A 22,936-nucleotide genomic window follows, 5' to 3' on the forward strand; every position below is an offset into this window, starting at 1 on the left:
TTAACTGTGTATTCTTGCCACCTCTTCTTAATATCTTCTGCTTCTGTTAGGGCCATACCATTTCTGTCCTTTATTGAACCCATCTTTGCATGAAATGTTCCCTTGGTATCTCTAATTTTCTTGAAGAGATCTCTAGTCTTTCCCATTCTATTATTTTCCTCTATTTCTTTGCACTGATCACTGAAGAAGGCTTTCTTTCTTTTTTTTTTTTTTGAGGAAGGCTTTCTTGTCTCTCCTTGCTATTCTTTGGAACTCTGCATTCAAATGGGTATATCTTTCCTTTTCTCCTTTGCTTTTTGCTTCTCTTCTTTTCACAGCTATTTGTAAGGTTTCCTCAGACAGCCATTTTGTTTTTTTGCATTTCTTTTGCTTGGAGATGGTCTTAATCCCTGTCTCCTGTACAATGTCACAAACCTCCATTTGCTTTAGGTCATACCTGAATGGTCTAGTGATTTTCCCCACTTTCTTCAATTTAAGTCTGAATTTGGCAATAAGGAGTTCATGATCTGAGCCACAGTCAGTTCCTGGTCTTGTTTTTGCTGACTATATAGAGTTTCTCCATCTTTGGCTGCAAAATCTGATTTTGGTGTTGACCATTGGGTAATGTCCGTGTGTAGAGTCTTCTCTTGTGTTGTTGGACCCAGCACAACCATAAATGAATATGTGCTGGGCTTAGTTGCTCAATTGTGTCCCCCCTTTTTGACCCCTTGTACTGTAGCCAGCTAGGCTCCTCTGTCCATGGGGATTCTCCAGACAAGAATACTAGAGTGGATTGCCACGCCTTCCTCTGGGGGATCTTCCCAACCCAGGGATCAAACCCAGGTTTCCTGCATTGCTCTTAATATAGGCATATATAGTAGCCTGCCTCGGGGAACCCTGTCTCTCCTCCTCCTGACCCTTAGACTAAAGTGCCTTTGTTTACATCACAGGGAGATAACCTGAGCGTCCCCACCTGTGAGGGACTGTGACATTCTTGGGTTTTTTGTGTGGGAAATGACACCACTTGTCTGGTGCTTACCAGAGTGGCTCAGAAGTTCACATGGGTCAGGAGGCGGGGTAGGGGGGCAGGAATCATGGAGAGCTGTGGCATCTTTGTTTATTGATATGGCAGGAGATAGTCCATTCATACCACCTCTGAAATGACTGTAAGGAAGCAAAACTAACAACCACACCCTGCCTGAGTCTTGTCATTCTAAGAGATATTTGGAAGAATTAAGTAGTCTTTTTACTCTGTTTCCTCACAGCACCCCCATCTCTGATCCATAAAAGAACCTGGCATCCAGGTTTCAACAAGATGGTTATTTAGAGACATTAGTCTGCCATCTTCTTTGTCAGTCGGCTCTCCAAATAAAGTTGGATTCCTTGCCCTAACACCTTGTCTCTTGGATTTATTGGCCTATTGTGTGATAAGCAGAGAGAGCTTGGACTTGGTTACAGTAGTACACACTGGAAAATGTAGGGTAGGTTCAAGCCAAACAGTACAGTAAGAAAGATTTGAGACAGGCCAAGAGGGGCGGGCTGACCAGGGAAGGGTAAACTTTTGGTAAAGGTAAAATTCAGAAAGAGAAGGAAAATATAGGGCATGGGAGAGATGCCTCAGAGAAGGAAAAGCTGAGCAAGTTGGAATAATACAGGGCAAAACAGGGCATGCCATGCCTGGTATGTCAGGGTGAGCTAACATGACAGGTGGGGTACAGCAAAGAAGACTGAAAAAGAAAAATCTGAAACTGCTGAGAAGAACAGAGTAGAAAAACACACTCTAAAGGTAAGTGTCAAGTGGGTTACAGCGGGGCACAACCATACCTGAGAGAGAAAGGCTAAATAAATACAGAAATGACGAGACACAGAAAGCTTGACTAAGGTGCCATGGAGCTGGAAGGGTAATGAATGAAACTTGAGTCTGTAAAGAAAAGTTGATCCCATGATGAAACTAAGAAGAATCTGTTCCCATTAACTCATTAACAAGAATTATATGGAGTATAGTTGTGATTGGTGTGGGTTTTCAATATTTGTATCATGTATTAAGCAGGTCCCAATATTGATCATCCGAAATCCTCAGCGTCCTACATCAAGGTGTTCATAAACACATTACCAATCACAGAATTCTATTCTGCCCCTGGTCCATAAACCTGCACAGTTTTTTAAATTATTTAAAAAAAAAAACAGGAACCTTGACTACTTGTCACCACTTGTATCTCTTGAATCTAGAACAGTCCCAGTACATAGTAGGGGTTCAATAAATATGGGTTGACTGCAAGCTGGCACAGTGCTTTCAAAAAGCAAGTTGAAAACATGTAGGCTGCCAGTGTGCTCAATCACTTCAGTTTTGTCTGACTCTTTTTGACCCTATTGACTGTTGCCTGCCAGGCTTCTCTGTCCAAGGGATTCTCCAGGCAAGAACACTGGAGTGTGTTGCCACACCCTCCTCCAGGGGATCTTCCTGATCCAGGATTGAACCTGCATCTCCTATGTCTCCTGCATTGCAGGTAGATTCTTTACTCACTGAACCACCTGGGAAGCCCTGAAAAGATGTATGACAAACCTTAAAAATAATGATGCAAAACTTTCCTGGTGATCCAGCGGTTAAGATTCCACCTTGTAATCCAGGAGACCCCGGTTCAGTCCCTGGCCCAGGAAGAGGATCCCACATGCTGGCACAGTTAAGCCAGTGCACCACAACTATGAGCCTTAGAACTCTTGGACCAACCCACACCTAAAGAGTCAGTGGGCCACAACAAAAGATCCTGCCACAGCTGAGACCTGATGCAGCCCAAAAGAAAAAAATGTTCATGCTCTTTGACCCAGTGATTTTTATTCAAGAAATCCATCATTTTAAAATAAAATACAGAATAATGTTTAGGTATGCAAATTTTATTTTTAAATAATTTTGGCCTTGCCAGGTGGCTTAGCAGTATCTCAGTTCCCCAACCAGGGATTGAACCTGGGCCTCTGAAGTGAAAGCTTTGAATCCCAACTAGACCACAGAGGAACACCCTCAGGACAAGAATATTAATCAAGGAATTCCATGGTGGTCCAGTGGTTAAGACTAAGCACTCTCACTGCTGTGTCCTGAGTTCAGTCCCCCGGTTGGGGAAGTGAGATCCTGCAAGGCATGAGGGCAACCAAAACAAAAAATAAAATTACAAAAAGAATATTAATCAAACTTTATTTGTAAAGGTAGTAAAAAGATACAGAAGAGTGGGTATATATTTTTTAATAGTATACAGCTAGTAAAAGCAGTTTTTAAGGGGAGTTTATAATATATAAAGTTATTTATTGATTATAATGAAGTTTTCAAAAACAAGATTGAAAATAATTCATAATGAAAAAAAAATTCATAATGTATAACTACAGCTATGTGGTCCTGTATAGACATGCAAATTCATGGGAAGCAGTTTGTGCAATTGAGCGTAGCTAAGAAGTGATGATCTGCCAAAGAGCTCACCATGTCCCTCCCCGTGGAGACATTAGATGGTTTCGCATCTTTCTGCTTTTGTATATTTTTCTATATTGCTTGTGATTGCACAAGGTTTACTTTTTAAATATAGTTATTCAGTTAGTTAGTTAGCCATTTATTTTTGTCTCTGCTGGGTCTTCATTGCTCAATGGGCTTTCCCTAGTTGTAGCGAGCTGGGGCTTCTCTCTCCCTTGGTGCCCGGGCTTCCCGTGGTGGCTTCCCTTATTGCGGAGCACGGGCTCTAGGGCAAGCGGGCTTCGGTGGTTGTGGCACAGGTGCTCAGTCATTTCGGCTCCTGGGCTCTAGAGCACAGGCTCAAGAGTTGAGGTGAATGGGCTTAGTTGCTCCCAGGCATGTGGGATCTTCCTGGGTTAGAGACCAAACCCCTGTCTCCTGCATCAGCAGGCAGATTCTTTACCACTGAGCCACTAAGGAAGCCCCTGGCTTTTTAATGGGATAAAATACATATTATGATGCATTAATACATGCAAAATGAAGTTTTAATGAAAAAATTCAAGTCTCCTTTCCCAACTCACCTTGAGACATCTCTCTTCCAACATCATGGGGCAGAAATCCCTACTGATGGTCCTCCAGGGGAAAGAATTGAACACTTCCTCCACAATCCTTGATCCATTCTTGGATTTGGGAGTCAGCTGAGCAATGAAGGCAACACTAAGAATGCCATCTATTATTGGGCTTCCCTGGTGGCTCAGATGGTAAAGAATCTGCCTACAATGCAGGAGACCTGGGTTCGATCTCTGTGTCAGGACGATCCTCTGGAGAAGGAAATGACACAAACCACTCCAGTATTCTTGCCTGAAGAATTCTATGGTCAGAGGAGCCTGGGGGGCTATAGTGCATGGGGTCCCAAAGTGTTGGACATGACTGAGAGACTTTCACTCACTCATAATATCTTGCCATCAATTATTGGTTACTGATTATTACATAATTTTAATCTCACCACACCTGAGAGAGTAGAATGGATTCTTTCATTTTCACAGCTTGAGAATCTGAGTCCCTGTTACACTAAATGTGTAGCCTAGATTCCCAGAAAATGTTGGCCTTGAAACTTGATGACTCTGGATTTCCTGGGAAGCCCACCTAGGCACCACCTGGGTGACAGATGAGTGAGTCGTTCAGCCATGGAGTGTGGGTCCTAGCGTTCTTGGAGGTGTCTACAGTTTTTCACCTGAAGACTCCTGCACATACTAAAACTATGTTTTCTCTCCCTTCCAGGTCAAGTATGCTTTTCTTTAAAAATGCAAAGATAACTTCCCTAATATGAAGGCCAACCCACGTCCCCATACTCCCACCTCACCCCATGACTCATCCCAATTGGTAATCTAATTTCAGTGAAATTACCCTTAGGGTTGTAGTTGAACATGTGGATCCAGGACAGAAGTTATTTGGGGATTTGGACTTGGCTGATCTGGAAGGTAGTCCTGAAAGCTGATGTTTTACTAGATGGACTTTGGGAAGGAGAAGACAAGTGAGAAGATTCCAAAAGTCAACCTTGGTGAACTCTGTGTTACAACAGAAGGACTTCGAAAATCTGCCAGCCGTTCTTGGCTTACAGTTTCGAGTTTCAATTCCTTCTCCATTATAGACCATTCATTTGGCAGACATGTACTAAATATCTACTATGTGATGGTCGCTGCTTTTAGGAGGAACTGGGGCTGATGGACCCACACTCTCCTGGCACTCAAGGTTGGCTCAGTCTTGCTCAGGCTGATGCGGGTAAGGACGTTTTCACACAAATGGTAAGTGCAACCTGCGCAGGTGCCTTGTGGACATATATGTAGCCTGGCAGCTTTGAGCAAGGAGTTACAAAAACCTTATGAAAGAGACAGCATATGAGCTGCATTTTGAGTATAAGTAGGAACCCAATGGACACCCAGGACTAATGAACACAACTCATAATCCAGGACATGCATTCCTTTGCCTAGGCCAGGACATGACTCAGACTAAGCTGACTGGGGACCTTTGCCAGCTTCTTTCCTGGCAAGAAAGCGTGCCCCCAACATCTGACTGCTCAGGAATCACAGTTACTAAATATTGAGTTGAGGAGTGGGCAGGGCGGGGCTTGATTTAAACAGGAAAATTCTGCTGGAGGGATTGTTAAAATGCAAAGCCCTGGGCCCCCACCCCTGGAGTTCTCCTCTGTAGGTCTGGGGTAGGTCCTGAAAACTGCATCCCAGGTGATGCCAGTGTAGCCTGTTTTGGGTCTGCACTTTGAGAACTACACTAGATCCACTTTCTTGCAGGAAGAGCAAGGCTTTATGAGTCTAGGTTGGTTTCTAATGTCAGAAGGGAACTATAAAGTATAGAATAAACCAGACCACACCTGACCCACCCTGGCACCGCATGCCTACATCAGTGACCCAGTGTTTTCTTGCCTTGGGGTCACAGGAGCGGCAGACAGCCAGGAAGGGACCTGATGTGGAGGTGGGAGTGGGTGCCCTGGAAGCAGAGCTCAACACTCATCACCTGGGGCTGCTGCAGCTCCACAGACTGGCTCCTGCACCCTCACGTCCTTCCTCACCCCTCAGGACACTGACCTCCAGGCCTTCCTCTCACTCTACCTCAAATGTTTGGGCCTCTGATGACAGAGGAGCTCTGATCACACTTTCTGATCCAGACAGGGAAACATAAGGTGACAGACATGGACAAACTTGCAAGTTAACAGAATGGGCTAATAATGAGGGCCCTGAAAGTGTTGACAAATGGCTTCAGTCAGGTGTCCTAGGAGAAACACCAAAGAGGCTTGTTGTTCTAGGAGTGTGACTATTGGTTTGGGTGTGAGAGGTCCTGGGTTCAAATCCTGGTTGAGTCCACATCCTTTTGGGTTTCCCTGATGGCTCCAATGGTGAACAATCTGCTTGCCTGCAATGTGGGAGACCTAGGTTTGATCCCTGGTTTGGGAAGATCCCCTGAAGAAGGACATGGAAACCCACTCCAGTATTCTTGCCTGGGGAATCCCCCATGACCAGAGGAGCCTGGCAGGCTACAGTCCATGGGTCGCAAAGAGTTGGACATGACTGAGGGACTAAGTACACAAGAGAAACACCAGCGATATATCTAATTTTTGAGACTTTGATATGGACGCTAGAGGGCGACCTGAGATTGCTGAAACTACAAGTGTTGGTCCAAACACTAAAAGAATGCTCTGTAGGTTGGGCGAGCATGCTCAGTCACGGCCCACTCTTTGTGACCCCAGGCTGCCAGGTTCCTCTGTCTATGGGATTTCCCAGGCAAGAATACTGGATTGGGTTGCCATTTCCTCCTCCAGGGGATCTTCCTAACCCAGGGATTGAACCGGGGTCTCCTACTTTGGCAGGAGGATTCTTTATCACTGGGCCACATGGGAAACTCCTAGATTGGGCTTTTCTGCTTAAATCAAAAATTTGTCAAATACTATTAAAAAATAATACTTTTTTAAAGTGGGAATTGCCTGGCAGTCCAGTGGTTAAGGGGCTTCGCTGGTGATTCAGATGGTAAATAATCTGCCCACAATGCAGGAGACTCACGTTTGATACTTGGATCAGATATGGCTACCCACTCCAGTATTCTCACCTGGAGAATTCTATGGACAGAGGAGCCTGGTAGGCTACAGTCCTTGGGGTCCCAAAGAGTCGGACACGATTAAGCGACTATCGCTTTCACTTTCACCAGTGGTTAAGACCTGGCTCTTTCTCTGCTGTGGGCTGGTTAGCATCTCTGGTCTGGGAACTAAGATGCCACAAGTCACACAGCTAGGCCAAAAAAATAACAATAAAATGGCCAATTTCCTTGACCAAACAACTTTCATTTGTTGATTAATCGTGCCCTTATTTTATCTTTTAATGAATGAAATACGGATATGTAAAGAAAGAAAATGCAACTAAAAGAAAAACAACATACTTAATTAAAATGGTAGTAATAATTCAAGGAGTTATGTAATAATTCAAAGAATAATAGATCTATTTTCATACCTTAATCTATTTTTCTTCCAGTTTTATTGAGATATAATTGACATACAGCAGTACTGTACACAATTAAGATATAGGGCATGCTGATTTGACTTACATACATTATGAAATGATTCTCAGAAAATGATATAATTTTGAGACATTAAAAAACCTTAATGAAGGTTAAAACTCTTCAAGTTATTTTTAAGTTTTTTCAGTTCCATTTTTCTCCTTTGGAAAAGATAATTATCTTTTACTTTATATTTTGATTTGGTTCAAATTTTAAATGCGTTAAAAAGGCTAGGAGTCTCTCTCACTCTTGTCCCATCCCTAACAGGCAACCACTGATAGGAATTTCTTGTTTATTCCTCCAAAGACATTTCATGCATATGCAAGCAAACAGAATTCTATACATATATATTCTTTTCCCCTTCATACAAGACATAATATATGGTTTCCTCCAACGTGCTTTTTTACATTTAACAAGATACCATGAAGATACATATCAAGAGCTTCTTATGTCTTCATTTTTTGTTTTTGTTCTTTTTTGTTTGTTTGTTTCGGGCTGCATCAGGAGGCAAGTGGGATCTTAGTTTCCCGACCAAACGATCCAACTAATAACCCCTGCAATGGAAGCAGAGAGTCTTAACTCCTGGATCTCCAAAAAAGTCCTTTTATTTTTTAAAAAATTTCTTAAGGTACTTTATTTCTAGATATGCAGTGTTTCTTAACCAGTTCCTTACTTGTAGGCATCTGGATTTTTTTACTTTTAAAGTGAATACAATAACATATAATTTTGAATACAGTCATTTTGCAGATATACCAGTATGTTTTTGGATATACTCCTGGAAGTGGTTCTGCTGGGTGTATGCGTTTTAAAAACTTGGACAGAGATTGTCACATGCCCTTTGAGAAAACACTACAAGTTTACAATCCCATCTGTAATATATTTGAGTACCTGTTTCGGTATGGTTATTTTTTAAACTATGAGAATATGTGTGTGTGTGTGCGTGTGTGTGCTTAGTTGAGTCCAATTCTTTGTGACCCCTTGAACTGTAGCCAGCTGGGCTCCTCTGTCCATGGAATTTTCCAGGCAAGAATACTGGACTGGGTTACCATTTCCTCCTCCAGAGGATCTTCCAGACCCAGGGATCAAACACGGGTCTCCTGCATCTCCTGCATTGGCAGGCGGATTCTTTACCCCTGAACACCTGGGAAGCCCATGGAAATATGCAGGGATACATATGTGGAAGCCATCTGTGTATAGATGATATTTAAAATCCTGGGACTGGATAGAACTAGAGCAATTAGGAAGTTAGTAAGAACAGAATAATAAGCCCAGGTAAAGCTCTTAAACATGCCAAAATTTACAGCAAAAGGAGCCAGCAAAGGAGATTGAGAAGGAACAGCCAGTGTGGTAAGAAGAAAGCTAGAACAGTATGTCATAGCTTTAAGGGTGCCTGAGGTGGGGGTGTGGAGTTGGATCATAAATATAAATTCATATAATCACTCTGGAGAACAGTTTGACGTCTCATGGTAAAGATGTGCAATAATTCCACTCCTACAGACATGTTCTAGCGTGACACATAGGGACCAAGGAGACGAAAGTTCACTGCAGGCAGCAGGTCTGCGATAAAAAACAAAGGAAAAGTCAGTGAAAAGTAAAAAGAGAGATAAATTGTAGCACATTCATACCATTCCCCAGGTGGCTCAGTGGTAAAGAATCTGCCTGCCAATGCAGGAGACACAGGAAACAAGAGTTCCATCCCTGGATTGGGAAGATCCCCTGGAGAAGGAAATGGCAACCTACTTCAGTATTTTTGCCTGGAGAATCCCATGGACAGAAGAGCCTGGCAGCCTACAGTCCACAGGGTCACAAGAGTCAGATACAACTTAGCGACTAAAGTACCACCACACACCTATCAGAAAAGCTAAAAGTAAAAAGATTAATAACTATAAATGTTGGCAAATACGGGAAATAACCTGAACTCTTATCCATTGTCTATAGGAATATAAAACAATTACTTTGGAAATTAAGTTATGGATCTTCAAAGAAAATAAAACAGCAAAGACTTTATGACCAAAATTTATTTTCCTTGGTATTTACTCAAGAAAAATGAAGATTAAAAAAAAAGAAAAATGAAGATATATGTCCCTGAAAACCATATATAAGAATGTTCTTAGTTGCTTTATTTGTAGTAGCCAAACACTGGGAATACTCTCAAATGTCCAAAAATCGTGGTCCAGTCTGCAAAGGAAGGTGCTATGCTGTGTTCCATTGCTTCAGTTGTGTCCATCTCAGATAGAATAGCATAGAACCCGTTCTTTCCAGTTAAAGAAATCCCCGTAATGAGCAGCTGTGTGCCACAACTAGAGTAGCCCCCACTCGCCACAACTAGAGAAAAGCCCACAGAGCAAGGAAGATCCAGCACGGCCAAAAATAAGCAAATAAAATTATGTATTTTAGAAAGAATTTTAAGGTGGTGGATTCTTAGGTTACATGTTCTGCTTCATAATTTTACAAGTATGTACACGTCCTACAAGGTATTTGATTGATGTTGTGTTCAACAAATACTTTCTCTTGGGTTGAGTGAACACTTCTGTGTCTACTTATGCTTACCAGGTTAAGGAAACCACCAAGAGCTCAGTATAATAGAGACAAGAATTAGCTCCAGTGATGGGCACTTTTGAACACTTATAATCTGAAGCTGATATACCATGGTCTGCTTAATGTCTGCTTAACATTCTAGTTGCTAAAACACATATTAATGAAGCTTTCTGTGCATGCTACATTTTAAGGCTGTACCTTAAATAGTCAAACCCACTATATCCATAGAAAGTGAAAGTGAAGTCGCTCAGTCGTGTCCGACTCTTTGCGACCCCATGGACTGTAGCCCACCAGGCTCCTTGGTCCATGGGATTTTCCCGGCATGAATACTGGAGTGGGTTGCCATTTCCTTCTCCAGAGGATCTTCCTGACCCAGGGATGGAACCCGGGTCTCCTGCATTGTAGGCAGATGCTTTACTGTCTGAGCTACCAAAGACTGTATTTAAATATGCATCAATCTATGAGTCACACAATAACTTTTGGGAGGAAGAAGCTGAAAGTTAAGGACATTCTAGACACGAACTGTCCGATATGCTGGTGACTAGTCATATATGGCTATTTGAATGAAATAAAATTAAAATAGACACAGACTCACAGATACAGAGAACAGACTTGTCGTTGCCAAGAGGGAGGGGACTGGGGGAGGGGGCTGGGGGAAGGATGGCCTGGGGGTTCGGGGTTAGTTAGATGTAAACTATTACATAAAGAATGGATGAACAGGGGACTTCCCTGGTGATCCAGTGGTTAAGAATCTGTCTCGCAATGCAGGGCAAAAGGATTCAATCTCTGGGTAGGGCACTAAGATCCCACATGCTTTGGAGCAACCAAACCCGCATGCCACGATGAAAAAAATCCCTCGTGATGCAGTGAACATCCTGTGTGTTGCAACTAAGACCCAACACAGCCAAGTACATAAATAAATAAGTATTTTTAAAAAATAATAGAATGGATAAACAATGATAGCACAGGTAACCGTATTCAACCTCCTGGAATAAATCATAATGGAAAAGGATATAAAGAAGAACCTATAAATGTGTGTAACTGAGTCACTTTGCTATACAGCAGAAACTAACACAACATTGTAAATCAACTAGACTTCAACAAAATAAATAAAAATATTTGAACAATTAATTCATTAAATAAAATAAAAAGTACTCATCACAACAGTCATGTTTGAGGTGCTGAAATAGCCACATGTAGCCAGTGTCTCCCTGACTAGACAGCACAGATATAGAACAATTCCTTCATCACAGAACATTCTGTTGGACAGCCCTGCCCTTCTTCCTTTGTGGACCTAAGTCAGATGCATCTACGTCAGATGCATTAGACCATGGGAGGTGAAAGGGTCACTATTATTTCTCTTAGACACTATGTCAGATTTCTGTCCAGGATATGAGCACATATCAAGCTGGTGTGTAACAAAACCAAACCAGGTCGTAAGTGTGTGCAGTGCCTTTAGGAACAAACTGTCCCCAGTTCCAAAGAAGAAACACCTGTCCCCCGATGCCCTTTCCCAGACTGAGGACACTCTCTGGTATCAGTTCCTAGGGTGGCAGTTCTCTTGGAGAGGAGCCCAGAAGAAGGCCTTCCACTAAGTTTAAGGCGGCAGGGAGTCCAGTTCAAGGAGAAGATCTCCAAAACAAAGAGGAGGGAAAGACAGGGATCAGTTGGGAGACAACCTGGTTTACTCAGAACCGCAGTTCTCAGAGTGTGGTCTCTGGAACCCCTGAGGTCACTGAGATACTTTGACTGTTCACTACATGGACATTTGCTTTGAGGTAAAACTTAGCAATAATGGAGATTACGGCAGCAAACGTCACCAGTAATTATTTTCAGTACAATATACTTGCAGGAAAAACAGGAGAGTTTTCTTTACAACATCCTGGTTGATCCCCTTTCTCTCTCTCTTGTTCCCCCTGCTCCCTCTTGTGCCCACGTTGTACTCTGCCATGCCCTGCTCTCAAGAGGCACAAGTCATCTCCGCAGCAAGCGGGCCGGGCCACGGAGGCGGGCCATATGCGTCCCCGCTTTGCCCGGCTCTGGGGGCCCGCCACAGCCCCCACCAAGGGGTCCGCGCACACCACGGGCTACGACCTGTACAGTGCCTATGATTACCCAGTACCACCGATGGAGAAAGTGCTTGGGAAAACTGGCATTCAGATAGCCCTTCCTTCTGCGTGCTATGGAAGAGTGGCTCCTTGTTCTGACTTGGCAGCAAAACACTTCATAGATGTAGGAGCTGGTGTCCTAGATGAAGATTCTAGAGGAAATGTTGGTGTTGTCCTGTTTAATTTTGGCAAAGAGACGTTTGAAGTCAAAAAGGGTGATCGAATTGCACAGCTCATTTGTGAACGGATATTTTATCCAGAAATAGAGGAAGTTCAAGTTTACATGACACTGAAAGGCGTTCAGGAGGCTTTGGTTCCACTGGAAGTAATTAAAACTTCTGCCAAGAACAGGAAATGAGAATGTACTTGTTTCTTGAAAGTAAAGGCTTAGCTTTAAAAAAAAAATGTCCTGGTTGACGTGTCAAAAATTCTTATCTTTCCTTCGTAACCATAATGGAAAAGAATATGAAAAAACAAAAAAATATATATATATATAACTGAGTCACACTGCTTACAGCACAAATTAACACAACAATGTAAATCGACCATACTTCAGTAAAATAAATTTTTAAAATAAATGAATAAAAGTCTTATCTCTCCTGAATTCATCATCACTAAATCCAAGTTTTAAAGTATCTTCTGTAACTGCTGAGCTGCTGGAGATGCTTGAAGCCCCCCACCCTGAGGAAAGGGAAGCTGGAGACTGAATGGTTCCCCAACTCTGTGACACTCCCTGGGGGGAGCAGCACAAAGACGATGATGAAAGCATTATTCTTTGAATAGTCTAGAGACACCCCCGGAGGACACCTGGAGTCCACCCCAAACCTGTGCTGGGGACAAGCATGTGCCCTTTGAGCCCCTCCTGCTTCTCGGATTCCCAGGTGTTTTGGACGTTAATCCCCTTCTGCCTCCATCAGCAGAAGGAGCAAGAACCTGGAGAAGCGCCTGTGGGGAGTAGGGATGGGCCAGGTCTGAAAGGACACACACCAGGTCCTCTCCTGCTCCATTAGCAGCAACATGGTCCTCTGACCACAAAGAGGCTGGGAAGTCCCCTCCCAAGAGGGGAGAACAGCTAAAGTTATCAGCAACGGTGAGTGCTCATTTCAGTTTATTTCGTTTTCAAATGTTTATTGACTCTTTACCACATGCCAAGTTCCGTGCGAACAGCAGCCTGAGACTTGACTGAGCAGCATCTTGGTCTGGGAGAAGCTCTGAATCCACAGCACAGAAGACCTGTTGGGAAGTGCCTGCCATCTCAGGAGAAAGGGTGAAGAAAACGCCTTCTGGAAGTTCATAGAGTGATTCTAGATTGGAAGTTGCCTGGAGATGATTGGATTCGGACTCCACTTGCAGAGAAGAACAGGATACCAGTGGGGGATGCTGGAACTGGAGCTTAGAAGCAGGGCCTATAAGTACAAGGTGGCATAAGGAATATTATGATATTGAATTCATTAAATCCATAATTCTAAAGTTATAAATTGATGGAATAATTACTCATTATATGAAGTGAAAAAGATATCAGGAAGATGAATACATCCCATATTTCGGAAAGCTATATGAATTTAGATGAAATCACACAGATATGTTGAGTGAAAGGTTTCTAATTTTCAAACTGCTTGATTGCTAATATAAAGAGTAAAGTGCCACAAACTGCTTTGCTTGGGTAGACTGACTTCTCCACAACAGACACTCAGAGCTGGGGTGTAGACAAGTGAACCCAGAATATCCCAAACCTCTCCCTGCAGGTCCCCTGAGGCAGCGAACTCTTCTCTAGTCTCCGTTGGGGACCCAGTGCTGACTCAGGGGCTCAGTCCACACTCCCTGAAATACCTCACTAGGGAAGTGGCCTCTTGTGTCCTAGTCAAGATAGTGATTTCCTCTAGAAGGGACCACCAGAGCAGGGAGCCAAAAAACCTCATTGCTGCCGAATCTCACCGAGAACACCCCCTGCCCAGATTTCTCACCTGGCCTCAAGTAGCTGACACTGTCTTCCTCTTGGTACAACAACAGATACGAAATCCGATGATAGCAACAGCAAGAGCACCAAGAACAAGAGCAGTGCTCACAATGATCCACTGTGATCTCTGGTGCACCGGGGTCTTTCCTGAAAAAGGACCTTATTATATACAACCCGGGCACCCCAGAGCCACAACCTGCTCTCCTCTCCCTGACCCTGGCCTCTGACCATCCCAGGGTCACAACCCCCCGTCCAGGCTCACCCCAGTCTCACCCAAATGTGCGAGGTGTGTACTGTGATTCCCACTGTGTTCCACAACGCACTTGACCCGCTGCTCCTCTCCTTGGGGAATTATTATGGTTTCCCAGGTATAGTAGGTCCCATTCCCATCAGGCAGGATTTGCCCAGACTCCAGGGTGTCCCGTTTCATGGGTTCCTCGTCCCAAAACCAGGCCACTGAGATATTCCGGGGAAAGAAGCCAAAAGCCCTGCATGTGAGGTTGACCATGCCCTCCGAGTCCTGGCGGCGGGTCACATTCACGGCTGGTGGCACTGTGGGGAGAAAGCACAGAGCCAGTGAGGCCCTCGGCCAAGCCCTGCTCCCTCGAAGGACGACGGGGCGCACAGGGCTGCTCCTCCTCACTGTCACCTCTGGCTGAGCCCTCATCCCCCCAGGCCTGCTCCAAGTCTGTTCTGCACCCTGGGACCCAAGTCCTCTGGCGGGGAAGGGGAGGGGTGGGATGGGCCTCACTCTCTTGGATCCACTGTTGATGCTGGGGAGGGGGCTGTGAAGGGTGGGCTCCTGGGGACTAGAGGGAATTTTCTGGATCAGGAAGGCTGGGAGCCAGGGGCCCATCCCCATCTAAGGGTCTCCTCTGCTGCCTGACACCCACCTCCCCTCGTACAGTTTCTGTCAGAGGACCCGCTGCTCCCCTGGATGATTGACACAGGGGCAATTCATTCCCCCCACCCACCCATCTTTCTACAGTGGATTTAACAGAACTGGAAAGAAACCCCAGGACACCACGCCAACAGAGCATATATGCGCCCAGGAGACAGGGAGGGTCAATGGGCAAATCCGGATGGGAGGCTTTGAGATCGGGGCAGAGGAAGGGCCTGGCCCAGGGTCAGTACCTGTCCTCTCCATGAAGCCCATCCAGGATTCCAGGTAGCCCCGCAGTCTTCCACAAAGTTCTCCCTGCACGTGGGCCCGGTAATGCTTGCTTAGAAAGCCGTCTGTGTCCCAGAACTTCTCCATTTCCATGGCCAAGGTCCGAGTCGAGGACTGGGGCAGGGTACATCCCTGGGCCTCCGGGTAACAGGAGAGGAGGAGCTCCCCATCGAAGTGGAGAAACCGGAAGCCCCGGGGGTGGCTGTCTTCACGGATCTCACAGCCCACGGTCTCCTGGAGGGAATGTAAGCCTGCCCCATCCCCACCCCCCGAGCAGTGACTCCTCTGGTCCCGAGGGCCTCTGTTCTCCAACCCAAGTGAGAAAGTCCAGATAGAGGGCTCCCCCCTGCTCCCTGCCATGTCTTCCCTGTGCTGCAGAACTCACAGACCCCAATTCCTCACCCCATCCCCAAATTCAGAGGAAAGAGGCCCGTGCTCTGGGCTGCAGAACCTCCTGGAAAATGTCCCGCACCACTCTCCCCCCCTCTGTACTCTCACCTCTTTTCTCTTCCTGCAGGGACAGGATTTCTGCTAGCAGTGTCCTGAGCTCCTTCCAGGCCTCGTTCAAGTCCTTGGACTCTGTCTCCCATGTCTCTGCTCCCAACCTTTCAGCCCACCATCCCTGGGGCTCTGCCCTCCACTTCGTGTCATCAAAGTGCAGGAAGCTCTGACCATCCAAATGTCCCTCAGCAAAAAACCTGGACTGCACATAGCCATCCCGGTACAGCACCGTCGTGTTGTAAGAAAGCCTGTGGGATCCTGGGGAAGGAGGAACCACAGATGAAGCTGCTTTCTGGAGACAAGTGCACATCAGATGTTTAACAGACAAGTTCTGTGTCCTGACCTGCTCCAGCTGCTGAGGATGCAGAACATGCATGTGTTCAAGGGACCAGAATGAGGATTTCCATACAGGAAAAATGGGAAAGAGAAGGAGGGAGAGGGGAATCGAGGAGTGGAGGGAAAGGGTGGAGATGGACACACATGTAGGGCAAGTGCCAGGGCAGGGAGGCGTTGACCCCCTAAGGGTCCAGGCAGGAGGGTAAGGGGAGAGGCAGGAAGAGGGAGAGGGGAGGTGGAGTCAGAGAGAGGGAAGGGCAGTGTCAGACCCAGGACCAGAGGCATCCCTGGTCAGAGGAAGTCAGGTGAGATGTATATCAAGGATTGCCGCCCCTGGTGCAGGCTCATCATGGACAAGGGGGGCTCCAGGGTGGGTGAGGCAGGAGGCAGAGGGGCCTGAGGGGCTGGGCTGTGGCCCCAAGAGAGATGAAGGTGGCCAGTAACCTGGGGGAGGTGAAGGAGTGGGTCTGGGCCCAGAGGGCAAAGAGGCCTGGTGAGGCCCCCGGGAGGGGGGTGTTCCCTGGGAGGAGTCAGTCCATGTGCACAAGGGTCATGGGGAATTAGGAGTAGGGTGGCCAGAGAAGATAGAACTGAAAGCCAAGGTGCACACTGGGAAGCACCTACGTGGTGGAGGGGTTGGAGGGAGTGACGTCACACCTCCAGGGAGGGTCAGAGTCAGGCATCCAGCAAGCAGGGGTGGGGGCCTGGGAGAAGACTCCCTGTAGGAAAGGCCTGCTGACCAAGCGGCATAAACAAGGATTTTGGATACAAGACTGAGATAGTGAGCGCCCGCTGGGCTCGTGGAACCAAAGAGAGGGTGATGAAGGCTAAGGAGGTGGGCAGTGGACCAAGGGCAGTATTCCTACTGTGTGGGAAGGGAAGAGACTGCAGAGGAGATGAGGTGAGGGCCTGGGATTGAGGGGCAGGGGATGAGAATGGCTCAGGCGTGACCCGCCCCCGCTTGGGTTCAGGTAAAGACAGAAGAGGAGGGACGCCCTGGGTGAGGGAGAGTGAGGGTAAGGTGGAGATTCTGGGCACCAGGGGGCCTGTGATTGATGAGAACTTGGTGAGGGTCCAAGGCACTCGGACAAGGCTGGGAGCAGGGTAAGGTGCCATGGGGGGAGGTGCAGAGGGACCGGGCAAGTGGAGTCCAGCACCTGTGGCCTGGAGAGTGGAGGAATCCAGAGGATGAGGTTTAGGATGCAGGAGTGGGGAAGGGGCCGTGTGGGGCGAAAGGCCCCCCTTGGAAGAGGGCCAAGAGCAGGTGCCTACACAGGGGCAGAGGTAGGAAGATGGGTGTCAAGTGGGGGACAGGTCCTCCCCCAGGGGCTGGGCACTGTGCTCAAGGCCCAGGGATCATTGGCGGGAGATCTCCCTCCTGGTGATGATAATAGGGCATCACCTATTTGGAGCGGAAATCCATGGGTAAAAGTCATCCCAGGAAAAGTAAGGTTAGTGAAAGCTGAGGGGAGGTAGAAGCCTTGAGGTGACCGATCCTCGCAGGAAAAGACCCATGAGGGGACCGGGTGGGGGGGACCTGTAGCGGGAAAAGGGATGAGGGTGGGGACGCCCTAGAAAGATCTCAGAGAACGATAGAGGGGAGGGGGCAGCACGGAGCGGGGAGGGAAATCCCGAGGGGGCTCGAGGGCCAGCAAGGGAGGAGGTAGGAAGAGATTCAGTTGTGGGACCACAGGCACAGCGGAAAATTAGAGTTCACGTTAGTGAGGGAGGGTGGAGTAAGGGGGGAGGGGAGGAGAGACCACGGAAACCGCAGGAAGAATCCTTTGGTTCCAAAGCCTTCAAACCTAACCTCCGTCAGTGATTCAGGAGCCGCCACAGTGCCATAGCAGTAGGAAGAGTGTGGATCGAACTTGCCCCATCCCAGAGGCCCGGGTCACTAGAAGAAGGGCCCTGACTCTCGGGTCTGAGGACTTTTAACGCCGCCTGCCTGGAAACTCCTTGTTTCCCGCGGCCAGAAATAAGAGACGGCAGAGCTAAGAATAGGAGAGGCAAACTTTCAGCGGCCTAAGAGGGCGCCCCACAAACGACTAAGAAGTGATCGCCTGAGCCTGGGACCTGGAAGAAACTTCGGCGCCATTCAAGAGAGCAGCGGGGCGGGGGTGGGGGGCGTGGGGAGGAGGTGGGGGGGGAGGTGAGGCGGGGGGGGGGTGAGGTGAGGGGGGCGGAGCGACAAGGAGCGGGGTGGGGACCAGGCTGCCTTGTCAATAATGGGAATCTGAGGACTGAGACATGTGATGAGGAGGAAACCCGGGGAGAGCAGGTAGGGCAGGGAGAGCAGAAGCTAGGAACTGGAGAGACTGAAAAGCGGGATGCAGCGCTCGCCACACACCGAGTGAAGTTCCCGGCCGCTCCTCGACCTTACACCCCACCCCCCAACTCCTCTATTCGCCCAACCCCCGCCGCAATTGAGACGGTCCCCGCGACGCTCACCGAATCCCAACGAATACTAACCACACGGACCCCTGAAACCACCCCGGGCTGTGTCCGGACTGAGACCTCAGTGAAACCCACTCACCGGCGGCTGTACCCAGGAGCGCAAAAAAGGCAGCGCCGGCTAGAAACGGCCAGACAAGAGAGAGTCCCATGGCCCAGATCATGTCTCCCTGCCAGAGGCTCAGGGACCGCACAAAAGCTGGCGGACCCCAGAAACCGCGGCGGCAAACAAAGCTGGAACTAGCGCTGACAAACCCATTCCTGCCCCTGGCCCCGCCCCGACCCCGCCCCCGGTCCTGCCCCCGCTCTATTATAGCAGTTCCCTCCGCTCCTCCTCGGCGAATCCCATGGAGGGAGGAGCCTGGTAGGCTACAGTCCATGGGGTCACTAAGTGTCGGACACGACTGAGCCACTTCACTGGTTCACCACAACTACTGAACCCCCCTCCCCGCTCTAGACCAGCTCCGGGCAACTAGAGAAGCCCACCGTGCAGCAACAAAGACTCAGAGCAGACAAAAATAAATAAATAAAAGAATAGTGAAGGTATAGACAGGAAGGTGGAAGCCAGCTCTCCTGACTGCTAAACAAGCCCTTTCCTCAGTCTTCTTTCCAAGACGTGCTGGGTGTGGCTGCTCCAGCAAACTGGTTCACTTAGTGAACCCTCTCCCTCTCCCCCAAAGACTTTTAATACTAACGTTAACATGCTGTTTGTTTCCCAGCTCGGGGTGATTGTAATGAGAGATAATGCCGACTACTCTGCGTGGGAAGTAGGAGTCCGGATTGGTGGGCTCCTCCCCCAGCACACGTCGCAGCTAGTCCGGGGTACCAAGTGCTTTTCCTCCGCCCACCCGGCCTCCAGACTCCCCTGCTTTGCTCTATAAACTACTTTATCACCATTCTTTCTTTTGTACCCCTGGACTCACCGGCACACGGGCCTCTTTCTCTCCGCAGACCGCTGGTACCACTATAGGGTCAGGAAAGGAAACAGAAAACTACCGGAGAGTTGGGACCTTACATAATCCAGGGCGGGGCTCGGCAAACCCTCAGAAGATCGCCCCTCCCCTCTAACTCTGGCTTAAAGGGAAGAAATGCTGTTCGTGGATTGAAGAAAAAAAAAGCAGAATGAAGGAATTTATGGGCAGGTTGGGAGAGGAGTGAGCTGCATTTAGGTTTCTGGTTCTCAAACTGCTCAACAATGAACATCTGCAGGCTGCAGGCTGTGAAAACGCAAATCTGCCCGGGTCCACGGAAATTCCCAGTTGTATGTCCGACGGGAGATACCGGAACCCGACTTATTTCAAGCACTCTCTAGGGCGATTCTGAAGAGGTTTTTTCCGAGCCCCCGAGCCCACGGGGCCGCTCTTGAATTCTAGGATCCAAGTACATTCCCCCCCGCCTCGCGTCGCCCCGGGAAGGAAAGAGTCCGCAGCGGAGCTGGCCTTGGAATCCCGTCCCGCCCAACTCAGAGGAAAGCAGAAACAGGATCCAGGGAAACACACACACCGAGGTTCTGTCGACGTTAGGAACAAAGACCGGGGAGACTTCCTGAAACGATACAATAGCTGCAGAGCCGTGCGGTGCTTCAGCCTTTGCAGAATGCCAGAGTGAGCTCTGACGGGCTTTGGCCCTCGACCGGCCCCGGATGAGTGACGTGTGCTTGAAAGCGAGGGGATAAACTGTCAAAGTGAGAGTGGAAAAGGAAGGACGGAAGGGGAGATGAATTTTTAACTGTGATGTTATGATTTCTAACATCTTTATTCTTCATCTAGATCTGTCTTTTGTTCAAGTTTGCTGTAACTGTTTGATCTCTCTCTGAATGCATTAAGGAGATGGCTGTTTTTGTTACTGCCTAACCGCTCCAAAATTACTACAGATAGTGATTGTTGCCATGAAACTAAAAGATGCTTACTCCTTCCAAAGAAAGTTATGACCACTCTAGATAGCATATTAAAAAAGCAGAGACATTACTTTGCCAACAAAGGTCCATCAAGTCAAGGCTATGGTTTTTCCAGTGGTCATGTATGGATGTGAGAGTTGGACTGTGAAGAAAGCTGAGTGCTGAATAATTGATACTTTTGATCTATGGTTTGGGGGAAGACTCTAGAAAGTCCCTTGGACTGCAAGGAGATCCAACCAGTTCATTTTAAAGGTGATCAGTCCTGTGTTTTCATTGGAAGGACTGATGCTGAAGCTGAAACTCCAATACTTTGGCCACCTCATGTGAAGAGTTGACTCACTGGAAAAGACCCTGATGCTGGGAGGGATTGGAGGCAGGAGGAGAAGGGGATGACAGAGGATGAGACGGTTGGATGGCTGACTCAATGGACATGATTTTGAGTAAACTCCGGGAGTTGGTGATGGACAGGGAGGCCTGGCGTGCTACAATTCTTCATACGCGAAGAGTCGGACATGACTGAGTGACTGAACTGAACTGAATCACTGGGGAGTAAGTGGCCCAGTCTCTCCCTCCAGATGTGCAAGGCACAGCTCTCAGCAAAAAGACAAGGTGTCATGTTTCTTTTGTTTACCTAACCAAAAGACTCATTCCAAAGAGATTTATATTTTAAAAATCAACTTTGAAACTACATACTTTACGTAAAACACCCTTTTGAAACACATAGCTGGTTGAGTTTAGACAATTTACATGCCCATGTCACCATTACCACGATGAAGATGTAGAACTATTGTTGTTTAGTCGCTAAGTTGTATGCAGCTCTTTGCAACCTCATGGACTGTAGCCTTCCAGGTTCCTCTGTTCATGAGATCTTCCAGACAAGAATAGTGGAGTGGGTTGCCATTTCCTTCTCCAGGGGATTTTCCCAAACCATGGGTCGAACCTGGGTCCCTTGCATTGGTGAGTGGGTTCTTCACCACTCAGCCACCAGAGAAGCCCCAGAGTCACCTAGGGTGGATGTCAAATTCCCTCAAAGAAATATCATTAGGAGAAAATCTTTGTGACACTTTAGTGAAGTTGCTCTGTTGTTCCCGACTCTTTGCGATCCCATGGGCTGTAGTCTACCAGGCGCCTCGGTCCATGGAATTTTCCAGGCAAGAGTACTGGAATGGGTTGCCATATCCTTCCCCAGGGGATCTTCCTAACCCAGGGATCGATCCTGGGTTTCCCACATTGCAGGCAGATGCTTTACCATCTGAGCCACCAGGGAAGCCCCTGTGACACTTTAAGCCCACACAAATGCTCAAACAGAACCAACACCAGAAAACCAAAATCCTAGTTCAGATGAGATCTCTGAAGCTGGCTGTAATTCTTTATGGGACTTGTTAGGTAGAAAGGATAACCTATTTAGGGCTATAGCTTAGTAGCCCCTACATCCTGGGAGCATCAGAAAGGACCCTGGATCTTCAGTTGCCTACAATGAGGTCATTCCTGGGGCAAAAGTAGAATCTTCTTGAATTCCTGAGGATTTTACATTTACTCAGTGACACTGTGGATGTTGATTTCATCTTTGAACATTTTGGAATTAATTTGCTTTGACTCTAAAGAAGGACTGGAAACAGGAAGCCAGGAACTGATCTTGAACCGTCGCCCCACCCCATGACTCAAGCAATAATCCTGAGTTTTTGAGCCAATGAAATCCACGATTAGATATACAGTAAATTCTCCTTTTCAACACGTTTCAGATATCCCAGTTTGCCTAGTAATGTTCTAACTTGAATCCCAGACTTAACATTTAAAATTCATATTTTTCTTGGTACTGATTTTCATTTTTATTTCTTTTAAAAGTTTATTTATTTAATCTTGGCTGTGCTGGGTCTTCCTTGCATGGGCTTTTCTAGAGTTGTGATGAGCGGGGGCTACTTTCTAGTGGCAGTGCACAAGCCTCTCAATGTTGTAGATTTTCTCGCTACAGAGCACAGGTTCTAGGGCGCACGGGCTTCAATACTTGCCGGCACATGGGCTCAGTAGTCGAGGCTCCTAGGCTCCAGAGCACAGGCTGGTTGTGGTGCATGGGCCTGTTTCCCTGCGGCATCTGGGATCTTCCCAGATCTGGGATCAAACCCATGCCTCCTGCATTGGAACACTGATTCCTTACCACTGAGCCACCAGGGAAGCCCTGATTTTTAAATAATTCCTGTATTTTACAATGAGTTTGTTGCAGCAAGCTGTTGCAGCCTGGCAGAGAAGAGACCAGAACCTGCCCCATGACTCAAGTATACAACAAACTGTGCCCTCGTGATTGTCCTAGGAAGCATGCCAATGGTGGGACGTGATCTCTGCTCCCCTTCACTGCCTAACCCCTGCGTCTGTCCCCATGGAAACAGAACAAGATGTGCCTGGTCAACTGCAGAGCCTTAACTTGACTCGTTATGGTGCGCTAATCAAACTCCCCAGTAGAGCTATCCCCTAATGATCTGATGTGACTTCTGCCAATAAAAGT

General features: G+C 47.3%; 1 protein-coding gene and 1 pseudogene across 1 annotated transcript; one reads left to right on the forward strand and one right to left on the reverse strand.

Annotated features, from left to right (window-relative positions):
* The first annotated feature begins 12,028 nt into the window (after nt 1–12,028).
* Nucleotides 12,029–12,525, forward strand: LOC136151325 (deoxyuridine 5'-triphosphate nucleotidohydrolase, mitochondrial-like; annotated as a pseudogene).
* On the reverse strand, nt 12,395–18,779 carry LOC136151324 (MHC class I polypeptide-related sequence B-like). Its single transcript, XM_065912342.1, has 6 exons — nt 18,622–18,779; nt 15,747–16,007; nt 15,212–15,499; nt 14,351–14,629; nt 14,085–14,224; nt 12,395–13,526 (listed from the first exon to the last, which is right to left on the reverse strand). The coding sequence occupies exons 1-5, from the start codon at nt 18,701–18,703 to the stop codon at nt 14,091–14,093; spliced, it is 1,044 nt and encodes a 347-aa protein (XP_065768414.1). The 5' UTR covers nt 18,704–18,779; the 3' UTR covers nt 12,395–13,526; nt 14,085–14,090.
* Nucleotides 18,780–22,936: the final 4,157 nt, after the last annotated feature.

Source organism: Muntiacus reevesi, chromosome 20 (assembly GCF_963930625.1).
Source record: "Muntiacus reevesi chromosome 20, mMunRee1.1, whole genome shotgun sequence".
NCBI classification, from domain to species: Eukaryota; Metazoa; Chordata; class Mammalia; order Artiodactyla; family Cervidae; genus Muntiacus; species Muntiacus reevesi.